A 13,134-nucleotide genomic window follows, 5' to 3' on the forward strand; every position below is an offset into this window, starting at 1 on the left:
TATTTTAATAATAATTAATTAATTAATTTAATAAACAATTTCTCTGAATTTATTTAAAAGATAAATGATTTTTCCAAATTCATTGCTGCATTATATCATTAACATCTCCTTAATATAACCCATTTCTCCCCTCCCCGTTTTTTGTAGGGCTCGGATGCTGCTAGATCAGTACCGAAAGAAGTCAAAACTTTTCCGCACCAAAGTTCTTTTGGCCCCACTGGGAGATGATTTTCGCTATAGTGAATACACAGAATGGGATCTTCAGTTCAGGAATTATGAACAGCTTTTCAATTATATGAATTCGCATCCTCAGTTTAAAGTAAAGGTAATAAGATAATATTTATTTATAATACCATGTTTGACTCTGAGTCTTCATTATGAAGAGTCTAGAACATGCTATCCATCATTTCCTTGTCTGAATCCTAGTTTTAGAATATGTCATAAGTATAAAGTATAATTAATTAGAAAAAACATCACATCCTGTAGTCAAACTTCTAAAGTTAAACATTTCTTACCACTTCTTGGGAGTGAATGAGGCTTTTGCTTTTTTTTTTTCAGTTCAAAATGTGTGTCTACTAAGTTGTGCTTTTCAGGGAAATCTAGTTTTTCTGCCACCATTGGAAATTTATTGTTTTCCTCTGAGAATTCTTTCCTTCTGACTTTTGTAGTTTGGCAGTCTCAAATAAACATTCCATGAATTTTACAAACATTTTGTGTCTTTTTCTTAAGTTAGAAGACCTCTAAAATTAAGCATTTACTTGTTTCTTACTTTTTATATGAAAATTTTTATGCAAATTTTATATCTCCCAAAGTTTTGAGATACCATACATAACCTCATTCTCTTCATAACCTATGGCTCAGCTTCCAAATCTTTTCTTTAAGCAAAAAAAGTCATTTTTATTGGGATGAAAGATACATTTTAAACATGTTTATTGTATAATTTGGTGGTATCAGGTGCACTATAATGATAATCACTACCAATTTCCATAACATTTACATCTCCCAAACTGCAAATCTCCCTAGCCCCTGATAACTCTTACTTTTTCCTTAGCTCATTTTTAATTGCTATATTTCATTTCTTTCTTTTTTCTAATTTTTTTTATTGTGAAAATACTGTACAGAGAGGTTACATTTACATCAGCAAGGAATGAGTACATTTCTTAGCAAGCATTGTTGGCTCCTCCTTTGTTTTTCCCCTACCATCCCTTCCCTCCCACCTCCAAAACTCTACTCTTCCCCCCACCACACCCTTCCCCTGCCCCCCGCCCCCCCCCCCGCGCCTAAATTGTAAAGTTCATTTTTCAACATACTGTCTTGTACATCTAATTGTTACAATGGGTCAACCTGTATCTCTATTTAAACATTTTGTTTTTCCCTTCCCCTCCCCAAATTATACCAATATCAAATACAGTGAAAACAGGGGTTATAGCATAGGGGAGGGACATACAAAGCAACAAAAAAAATCACATGGTTGGTACCTTATACATTAGAAACAATAGCAAGAAAGAAAAAAACCATTTGTGTCCCTATCTTGGGGTTCATTTCGGTTAATTTCATCTTATCTGGTCAGATGTACGTAGCATTTGACCTCTTCTGCTTGTCCCAGACATATACTAGGTATTGCAGATAAGGGAAACCATGGGACCTATGTTTCTTTGGGCCTGGCTTACTTCACTTAATATAATTTTTTCCAAGTCTTTCTATTTCCTAACAAATAGGGCAATGTCATTCTTTCTGATGGAGGCATAGAATTCCATTGTGTGTGTGTGTATGTGTGTGTGTGTGTGTGTGTGTGTGTGTGTGTGTGTGTGTGTATGTGTGTGTGTATATATATGTATATATATATGTATATACATCACATTTTCTTGATCCATTCATCTACTGAAGGGCATCTGGGTTGGTTCTGTATCTTAGCTATGGTAAATAATGCTGCAATATACATAGTTGTGCTAGTAGCTTTAGTATGTTCATGTTTGTGATCATTTGGGTAAATGCCCAAAAGTGGGATTGCTGGGTCATTGGGGAACTCTATTTGGAGTCTTTTGAGGAACCTCCATACTGCTTTCCAAAGTGGTTGAACAAGTTTACACTGCCACCAACAATGCAGTAGGGTTCCCTTCTGGCCACATCCCCTCCAGCATCTGTTGTTATTAGAGTTCTTGATTCTGGCCATTCTAACTGAGGTGAGATAGTATCTCAGTATTGTTTTGATTTGCATTTCTTTTATGGCTAGGGAGGTTGAGCATTTCTTCATGTGTCTGTTGGCCATTCATATTTCCTCTTCAGAGAAGTCTCTCTTTAAGTTTTTAGCCCACTTATTTATCAAGCAGTTGTTTCTTTGAGGATTTGTTGTTGGGGGATTTAATTTTTTGAGTTCCAAGTTTATTTTAGCTATGAGACCCTTGTCCATTGTATGGCTAGTGAAGATCTTCTCCCAGTCCGTGGGCTTTCTGTTGATCTTGCTAGCTATGTCCTTTGCCATGCAGAAGCTCTGCAGCTTCATGCAATTCCATTTGTCCAACCTTCTTTTGATTTGTTGTGTTTCTGGTTCTCTATTAAGAAAATTTTGGCCTGTGCCAAGGAGTCCTAGGGTTTCTCCTATTCCATCCTGTAATGTTTTCAGGGTGACTGCTTTGACTCAGAGGTCTTTGATCCATTTGGAGTTGATTCTGGTTCAGGGTGATATATAAGGATCTAGCTTTAGTTTTCTACAGGTGATTAATCAATTTTGCCATCAGCTCCCAAATCTTTAAGCCAAGACCACCGTTGTTTAAGAGGTGTTCCCCTGCTCTCTTCCTATGATCATTTAGCAGCAGATCTCAGATGTCATATAGTTATGTCTGTAATGTTTTCAGAGGATATCTCTAAATGGTAAAGGTTCTGTCTAGTATTTATATTTTATGCTAGTATATAGTAATATAATAATTATAAATAATTATAGTTATCATTATAATATATAATAGAGTTATATACTGGTTATTTAAATAATTAGTTAAAAGAACTCTTAATTTGAGTAGTTGCTATTCTTGTCATACTTAATGTTTTAGTTTACTCATTACAGGAAAAGTGTACTTTTTAAATGAATTGTTATTCTTAAAAAGTCTCTTACAAAAACTCAAACTAGAGGTCTTTTAGGTTGCATGCAACTTTTTTTTTTTAATATATAGCTTCTATTCTACATACGTTTCATTCATCTGTGTCCAGGTCTTTGAACATTTTAAGTTCTAAAGGTATATATGGGATTTTCCTGTTCACATATTTGTAGAACTAAGTAGTACTCCTTCTAACTGCTTAGGTTCTATATGTTTTCTCTTAGTTATATTAAATTCAACTAAAAGAAAGTGTTGCTGCTATTTTCCCCCCTGCAGTTTATGCTCATTTGAAGTTATAGGCACAACTTAAATATTTATTATTAAATTTTCCTTTTCATGTGATAAATAAAACATTATAGGGCAGAAATTAATATAAATTGTAAGTTTTTATTCTTTTTTTTACTAGATACAGTTTGGAACGTTATCAGACTATTTTGATGCACTGGATAAAGCAGCTGCAACTGAGAGAAAGAAAGATCCATCCATGTTCCCTGTTCTAAGTGGAGACTTCTTCACATATGCCGACAGAGATGATCATTACTGGAGTGGCTACTTTACATCTAGACCCTTTTACAAACGAATGGACAGAATTATGGAATCCCACTTAAGGTACATTTACCTGGAAATAGAGACATTTCTCTGTTCACTTTTTCCATATAGCCTTTACCTAGAGATGTATACGATACATTCTTTATCTAGTGCTATGGTAGACTTAAAGTAATAATGAAATGCTGATACAATCAGGAATAGCTCTCCAAAATATAATCAAATTATAACATGAGACTTTTTATTCTAAAATTCTGGAAGGAAGGAGGAAGAATCACTTAATCAATTAGATTTCTTTTTGTATTTGTATTCTCTGTTTTGTGTCTTTATAATTAATTCACCTATTTTTTTGAATGGCTGGAATACTAGAAAGGTTTCAAGAAAGTGTTAGGGCTTCCACAACCAGGAGTTACCTTCACATGCACTCTCCAAAACTGCCTTGTATGCATGGGAGAACTTTAAAGACTCATCTCCTTTCTGTTTGAGGCATACTTGTGTAGGTATGATTTTTCTGCTTAGAAGAGATGAGAATTGAAGATGCAGGCAGAATGATTGGCTAAAGAAGTAAGTTTATTCAGAGGAAATAGACTAGTCAATAGGAACTCTAACAACATTAATAGAGTACAGGTTAATAGAACTTCCTCCTGTCCAATAGAACTTTGTACGGTAATCAGTTATGTTTCTGTATGGTCTAGTATGATATCTGTAACTATTGGATACTTGAAAGGTGACTACTTGAAAGAACTGATTTCTTCATTCCTGTTGATGTTTTTAGTTTGTATTGAGATTTGAACTCAGGGTCTTGTCCTGCTGAACTAACAATCTAATGCTTGACTCACTCCTTCAGCATGATTTTTAGCTGGTTATTTTGGAGATGTAGCCTCTATGACCTTTCTGACCCAGCTGGTTTGCAGAGTAGCTAGGATGTGTGAGCCACTGGCACTGTGCTACACTTTATATACTTTTAATCAATTTAAGTGTCAGTAGCTGTGTAGCTAGTAGCAATAATATTGAGGAGGATGATTCTAACAAACTGAATCAAATAGCGTTTTTTTTTTCTTTTTTCTTTTTGTGAAGATGAATTACCCTATAGACTACTAAGACTTGAAAGTAGATAATACTTTAAAGTAAAATGCTTTATTTATATGCCAAACCTTGGTATTGAAAAACAAATTAGATTGTACCAACCCCCTTTTATATACTAGTGGATTCTGAGTACATGATAGAAAGGCTTTTTATAAAATATAGAATTTCTTAAAGTATTTGTGGTATGAAAGCAAAGTATATTTTACCATATTTATTATGGAATCGCTTTCATATATTATAGAGACTCATGCATAAAATGGTCAATTATTATGTTAATCTAAACTTTTTGCGATAAAATGGAATAACTGCTAAATACTGTAGACATAACTTCATCCATTGGATTTGTGATTTTTAAGTGTTAGGTATTTTCCAGTGGCAGTGTATCCTAATTTATCCAACATATATGAGGCATATTGTCTATAGCTGGGGGTCTATTTAGAAAATCCTTATATATTTAAGCCAAAAAGAAAGGTTATACAATAGTTTGGTATTTTCCAATGTATTCATTTATTTGAAACTGTTTCTAGTCTGAAAATAGTAACGTCACCCTCATTTAAAAATCTGAATAAAAGTAAAAAAGTATAAAGAATAAAACAATTTTAAGATCGATTAAATAATTTGAGATTCTTACAGGATGAATTTTTATTTTCAAAACCATGGATGCATATGGAAGATTATTTATTGTCTTTTATTTACTTCCACAACTTAGAGAAATTCATTACTTTAAAACCAAAACAAAATAAAATACTATCAATATCTCATTTTCCTGAATCTTGAATTATCTTAAAGCTGCCTTGGTTTTTCTCCATTTTTTTTCCTCTCCATGTGTTTGACAGGTTGAACGTTCTCATCCATTGGATTCCAGCCATATGCTGGTTTTTTTCCCCTCTTTCATTTTTAGTGAATTTTCAGCTGTTGATTAGTGTACATTGAGAATAATAAGTGCATGATATTTTCATGTGCATATAATGTTCTTTGATAACATTTACCTCTTATCCTCCTCCTCTATCTTCTCGTTTCTTCCTACTACCACTCTTCCTTTTTTCCAATAATCCCCTTCTACTTTCTTGTTACATGTGTTTTGTTTTTTTTTTTAAACTGCTTACTAAACCTTCCTTGAACCATCTCTTCTGGTAAAACAAACAACAACAACAAAAACCCTATAAATCCTAAGCCCTATTCGTAGATGTTCAAAGCTATTCTTAGATGAAGAGTCTTTTTTAAACAAAGGAGAAGTTACATCATGTTAATCATTTTTCATCTGTTTCTGTACTTGTGTGTGTCCCTGTGATATTCTCTGCCTCTCATTGTCTGCCTCTCCCCTACTTAGCCTCCAACTCTCATGGCTTTACCGTCTTCCTCTTAATGTCCAGGTCTGAGAGGAAGTGGCCTTCAGGCGATGTTCCTGGTGTACATCCTTGCTGCTTAGAGAACAGGGAAGACAGAGACTCTTTTCCAATTCTTATTGCTATGTTCAAAGTTTATTTTATTGTGCTGTATATAAATAAATTCTATGTTGCCAATGGGTGTCCAATGTCATGAGAACTTCAATACATTAGATGGAAATACCTTGATGACTTTTTAGAAAATTTCATTATTAGTAATTCTTGTATAAATTGTATTGATTTTTTTTTTTAAAAAGGAAATCAGTGTCATATATTTTAGGCTATATGGGAACAATGTATGTTTTTGAAATAAATTTATGTACTTTCTTATGCCGTTAGGACTGCTGAAATCCTTTACTATATTGCCCTGAAGCAAGCTCAGAAATACAAGATAAATAAGTTCCTATCATCCACATACTACACGTCACTAACAGAAGCCAGAAGGAATCTGGGACTGTTTCAGCATCATGATGCAATCACTGGGACTGCAAAAGATTGGGTAGTTGTGGATTATGGTACCAGGTAATGTAACTGTAGAAAAAGACTATTTTTATACGTAAGATTATGCTAAGTGTTTTGATACATAAGATTGCATCTATCTTGAAATGAAGCTGTTAATATATGTCAGTATACGTTATCAATGATAGTCCTTCTAATTCAGCAAAACCAACAACTTTCAGTTTTACTTTTCACGAAATTTGTTGTTGCATTCTAGTTGCCTCAACTTTTTCTCATACTGTCTTTTTCAAATAGAGTAGCAGAATATTATATAGCTGATTTTATTTTCCCCTAAGGATAGCTTGAAAATTGGGTCGTCTTCTTTATCAAGGATTTGACATCAAATCATAGCTAGAATTCAGGAAGATTTAGCCCACTTTCATGGACAGCAGTTCTGTTATTTAGATGTTCTTGGATATGTAAATTATTCAAGGGACCTTCACAGGAAAAAGTGAGGGAAGAAGAGCATAGCTAGGAAACAGAAAGATCTAGAAAGCAAGTCAGGTACAGATGATATACACAGCTGGGAATGAAGAGAGTGTCTTCATTATTGATATCAAAGCCATCTTTCTCACTGAAGACCCATCAGACAAGTGAAGGCGTGAAAGCTCAGTTATTTTATTGTATTTTTTTTGGCTGGTCTGGTGAGCTTGAATTCAGGACCTGGGCCCTTCCCTTAGCCTCTTTGTGCTCTAGGCTACTGCTCTACCTCTTGAGCCACAGCACCTCTTCTAGCTTTTTCTGAATAGTTTATTATAGATAAGTCTCATGGACTTTCTTACCTGGGCTGGCTTCAAACTGTGATCTTCAGACCTCAGCCTCCTGAGGTGTGAGCCACAGGTACCTGGCTGGTTATTTTTATATTAAAAATTAGACACAGTGAACACATGCTTTGCTTGAGAAAGAGTGAGGACTTAGTAAACAATGCTTCCTAATAATGGAAAATCAGATTTGTGTAAAGGAGAGATCACTATCTTGCCAGAGTGAGGCTGGCTGTGCATTAGCTTCAGTGCAGAGTGGATTCCTGCATTATTTCCTGTAATTGCCACCATTATTTCTTCTAGATTCTCTTTCTGTCAGTGTTTTGCCTGGACTGTGCTCAGTGGTGGAGTGTTTGCCTGCCATGAATGAGGCCCTGGATTTGAGTTCCAAGGCTAAAAAAACAAAAACAAACAAAAACAAAAAAACGAACCAAACCAAAACTAGTTGTATGCGTTGAGGATACTTGGAAAATCATTAAAAGTGTATTGTAATTTTCTCCTTAAAAAAAAAGTTACTCCTATATGTAGAAAAAAAGATTCTAGAGCCGGGAGCCAGTGGCTCATGCCTGTAATCCTAGCTACTCAGGAGGCTGAGATCTGAGGATTACGGTTCAAAGCCAGCCCAGGCAGGAAACTCCGTGAGACTCTTATCTCTAATAAACCACTAGAAAACCGTAAGTGGTGCTGTGGCTGAAGCAGTTGAGTGCTCACCCTGAGCTGAAGAGCTCAGGGATAGTGCCCAAGCCCAGAGTTCAAGCCCCACGACTGACCCCCCCCCCCAAAAAAAAAAAGTCTCTACAGTGTACATAAAAATCAACATTAAAAATATGAATCACAAGGGACACTGCTAACTATTACATTTTTACTTGTAATATTTTGACTAGTGTTCTAGAAATGATGTGGAAAAAAAGATGTTTTTGAGGTTCCACTCTAGCCTGCAATATTTCAAAAATATATTTAATGTAATAATCTTGAATATTTTCTCGGTTTTCTGTGGAAAATATACTTTCCTTATTGTATTCTGTCTGTTGAGGTTGGGCTTAAAGTAAAACAGACATGATTGATGTAATGTTGGTATTCCTCCCAAAGAAAGCATTTTTCTTTTTGGGTGGTTCTGGGTTTTGTGCTTGCTGAATAGGTGTTCTGCCACATGAACCTCAACCCCAACCTCTTTTGCTTTAGTTATTTTCTGAGTAGAGTCTGTGTATGTGCTCAGGTCAGCTTGCACTGGGACTGTCAAGGTGTTCTGTGTTGCTGGCATAACAAGTGCATGCCACCACAACCAGCAATTGGTTTAGACAAGAACTCATGAATGTTTTTTGTCCAGTTGACCTTGAAGTAAAATCCTTCTGATTTCAATCTCCCAATAGGAAAAAACTTTTTTTTTAAGTGAGCTATAGTCTCTTGTTTTCTGTTTTTACTGGCTCCTTGCCTTCTTGGTTTTATGAGAGTTCAGAAATAAGGTGATGCCAGAGGACTTGAGATTCTTTTATACTGTTTACTTGCTCTTTCTGACTATCATATTAAAGAGATTTGGGTATAGACATTGAGCTTTTGTTACAGGACAATTTGTGCTTCATGGCTTTTCCAGAAAGTCTGTCATTAATTTCTCAATATATTTTGTACTGCTTTCAGTTTACAAAGCCAGCCCTATTACAGAACTGCATGTTAGAGGGGGGAAAAAAAAAAGATATAGTAATTTTCAAATTGTATTTGACATTTGTAAATTTGCTTTGTGAGTATTTCACACTTCAGTTGAAAAGCTGTAAACAATTATCAAGTCATTAACACAGATATTTTAAGGAGGAAATTTCAAAACACAAGTTGTAGAATTATAAACAAGGAGGTAGTTAATGTTGGGTATTGTCTGGTGCTTCAACTACTGTTCATTCAGATGTTGACAGAAATGTTCTTGTGAGTGAAGGTAGGCACCATGACTCACATCTGTAATCCTGGCAACTCAGGGGACTAAGATTGAGAAGATCAAAGTTCAAGATCAGTCAGTCAGTCCAGGCAAAACAGTCTTCATTCTCAACCAACAGATGGGTATCGTGGTCTGTGCCTGTCATCCTACCTGTGTGAGAGGCTGAGATCAGGACCATCCCTGTTTGGAATAGCACCGGCAAAAATGTTTGCAGTTATTGAGGAGAGACTAGTGTTTGAGTTAAGAGGTTGCATTTCTCCCTGTTGGTAAGAGCAATCCCAAATGGAACAAGTCCACTCCTGTAATTTATGTCCTTTGAAAGAAATCTTCAGGTAACCAGGTCAGTTATGAGAGTCCACAGTATCCAGGTACCCAGGCCTTCCAACTTTTTCCTCTGCAATCATAGGGCTATTCTGAGGGTCACACTCTTCACCTTGAATGTGTATGGAATTACAAGCTGTAGAGCAAAAATACCTTGTGACATGTCTGGAGGCTAACTCTAATCATGGCATGAGAAAATGAATTAGACTGTTTGTAATGGACATATACCTTAAAGGTACCTCATGGGGCTTATATGAGAGGGAAGAAGAAATGATAATGCGGTCCATTATGGAAAGGTTTTAGACTTCTGCCAGCTATTTCTAAGTTGCCATTAGTGAAAAAAGCCGAACAGAAGGTGAGCATAAAGTCCTAACATAAAAATCAAACTAATGAAGGAAGATATGATACCATTTGTTTAAACAAACAAACAAATGACAGCAAACCAGGACTGTGATTGCTCAGTGACTCTCCCTGAACTCTGTGTGCTCTGTATTCATGGGACAAATGAAGGTTAAGATACTTCAGGCTCTGAGAAATCCATGTGAATGAAATGTTTAAACACATGTGAATGAAATGTTTAAACACTTAAAATTTTGTTATACCCAATAATTGTCAAATTTATTTACCATGTTTTTGTTAATGCTTTTGATGGTGACGGTGGTAGTGTTCTTTTGTGCTAGTGCTGGTACTGTGGCTTGAACTTGGCCTTGTGCTCTTACTTGAATCCTTTACTCTCACTATCATTTAATCTATGCCTATAGTTGTGGCTTTTTTGCTAGTTAATTGAGCTAAGGGTCTTGAGAATTATCTGCCTGGGGTAGCTTTGAACTATGATCTTCAAATCTCATCCTCCTGAGTAACTAGTATTACAGATGTGAGCTGCCACCACTTCATGTTTCATTGTTTTATTGTATTTTAGTGTATTTGTATGATAGATTTTTTTGATACCGGGGTTTAAACTCAGGGCCTTGCACTAGTTAGGCAGTCACTCTTATCGTTTTCAGCCCTTATTTGTCTTATTTTTTGAGTAGGGTTTTATGTTTTTGCCCAGACCAGCATCAAAGTATAATCTTCCTGCCTATTACTTCTCACATAGCTAGGATTACAGATGTGAGCCACCATTGATAGCTTGTTTTTTGCTATGGAAGGGGGAAGGGAAATCCTCTCAACTGGCCATACTGGCCCTGAATTTTAATCCTGCCAATCTCCACCTGCTGAATATGAGCCAGCACTCCCAGTCATAACAGCATTATACAGCCTGAGAAAGATCTTGATTGAATGTGGTGCTGCAGTTGTTAGTGCTCATTTCATCAAGGCTGCATGTGTGTTGTTAGGATGTAGACACTGATCTGTGGCATTCACCTCATTAATTGAGACTGTTCAATGCACTGCGATTCACGGGAAGTTTTAGCTACTGGAGAACATATTCTTCACATTGATGCTGCCTACTAAGGGTCACCATGTAGATAGTAGAAACAAACTGACTGAATTTGGTAATGAAACTGTGTTTGGGCTTTCAGTTTTTTAGTCTCATGAACACATTTATCGTTATGGGAAAATATCTGGATATACTAAAACTTTTGGCTGGATGATGGTGTGAACTTAATAACATTTTGGTATTGAAGTTACAGTTTGTTATGTAAATGTAGTTTATTGATTGTGAACCCTTATGTCTTTAAAGCATAGTGCTTTGTGAGAAAAAGTCATTTCTAATTGTTTCACAGGTGCTTTTGTTTTGTTTCAATGACAGCAAAAAATATCTCTAAGGCATAGAACTCAAGTTGCTCCCTGTGGTCGAGAAAAATCATGTGATGATTCTCTTTAAAATAATAGATTCACAGGTGAATTAAAGAAAATAATGAGGTTTATCTATAGATTTCTATGTTATGAATTACAGATGTTTGGGCTGTATAGTCTTAAAGAAACATAATAGTATGCAATCATTGTATCATAGAATATTCACTACATATTTCCCATCAACAATTTCTCAGAGTTCTAAAGGTTATTCAACCTGAGCTAAGATGTTAAATTTACTGATAACTGTTACATTGGCCAGTAAGCAAGGGTACAATATTATTTCATACTTATTGCCATAAACTGATTTCACAATCTAAATATAATATTTCATGTGATGGTTCATCAGGTAAAGGCAGCATAGTGTAAAACAGTTCTGATAGAAGTTTATAAAAGTTGGTCATGTCCAGTATTTAACATGGGAAATTCCATTAGCCTTGAGAATTCGGGCATGATTTAGAGGCCAGTAAATAAAATACTATATAAATTAATAAAAAGAAATTTGATTGGATTTGAAAATAAATAAGGAATTTCTTTTCAATGTGTAGTGCTTCATCAGTAGCTGATTGTGAATCAGTAGATTCTTAACCATCCTTCTGGCTCATTCGTTAAAACCACAGTTGGAAATTTGAGTATAGCTAGTAATTTCAATGACAAGGATGAAGACAAGCAAGGATGAAGACAACTTCATTACCCAAATCTGTGAAAACATCTTGTTTCTAGTTCTCTTGAAGAGGAAAATGAAACCAAATTCAATAAAATACCACCTTTAAGTTTTAGAGAATGGCTTATGGACTGACTTAAATTTCTCAGAGTGTATGTTCTGTTTTCTCCTGCTGTTATATTAACCTTTTTGGACAATATTTCTGAAACAAAGGAGCAAAAATTGCTTTGTGATGGAATGAATTCCAGTGGTTTGACTGATTATCGTGGATATTATTATTTGGTGTGATATTTGTAGAAAGTATAAGCATTTTGAATAAAATTTTGATTTTTAAGTATATCCCAAAAGTTTTTTTTAAGAAAAGAATCCTTATCTATCTGTATGTATACACACTTTAAAAAAAAATACATATATATGTATAAATTTCTAAGGCCTGAACTCAATATGTGGGCACTGTTCTTTAGCTTTGTGTGTGTGTGTGTGTATGTGTGTGTGTTTGTGTGTGTGTGTCTAAGGCTAATGCTCTACCACTTGAGCCACAGTTATACTCTGGTTTTTGTTGCTGGTTAATTGGAGGGAAGAGTCTCATAAACTTTCCTGCCTAAGCTGGCTTTAAACCATGATCCTCAGATATCAGCCTCCTAGGTAGTTTGGATTATCTCTTTTTTTTTTTTTAAACCATACTCAGAAATATTTAGTTGTGGAGATGAATTGGGTGAGTTCCTTACAGATTCATTATAAATTTCACTTTGTGACTATAAGATGAAGGTGTTAGTAGTTTGACTGTTACTTAAAAAAAACAATTTGGGAATATTGTCTGTAGATTTTTGAATTCTCAAGTTAATAACTTTTTTAACTTGCAGGCTTTTTCAATCTTTAATTGCTTTGGAGAAGATAATTGGAGACTCTGCATTTCTTCTTCTTTTGAAGGACAAAAACATGTACAAGTCTTACTCTTCTGATACAGTCCTAGAAATGGTAAGTTGGGCCCTTTTATAATTGCCGTAAAATGTATGTTCTGTTATTGAACTGGAAAACATGATGTGACATTTCATTAAAAGAG

At 35.1% G+C, this 13,134-nt stretch overlaps 1 protein-coding gene across 2 annotated transcripts in view; it reads left to right on the forward strand.

The window, feature by feature from the left end:
• Positions 1 to 13,134, forward strand: part of Man2a1 (mannosidase alpha class 2A member 1) — a 168,479-nt gene that overhangs the window by 69,730 nt on the left and 85,615 nt on the right. For both annotated transcript variants that reach the window (XM_042691919.1, XM_042691918.1), the window contains exons 8-11: positions 148 to 325; positions 3,499 to 3,701; positions 6,449 to 6,631; positions 12,935 to 13,049. In XM_042691919.1, coding sequence (XP_042547853.1) covers positions 148 to 325; positions 3,499 to 3,701; positions 6,449 to 6,631; positions 12,935 to 13,049 — 679 coding nt within the window. The remainder of the gene's footprint in view (positions 1 to 147; positions 326 to 3,498; positions 3,702 to 6,448; positions 6,632 to 12,934; positions 13,050 to 13,134) is intronic.

The sequence above is a fragment of the Dipodomys spectabilis genome, unplaced genomic scaffold (assembly GCF_019054845.1).
Source record: "Dipodomys spectabilis isolate Male_0828 unplaced genomic scaffold, ASM1905484v1 ptg000147l, whole genome shotgun sequence".
In the NCBI taxonomy this organism is placed as follows: domain Eukaryota; kingdom Metazoa; phylum Chordata; class Mammalia; order Rodentia; family Heteromyidae; genus Dipodomys; species Dipodomys spectabilis.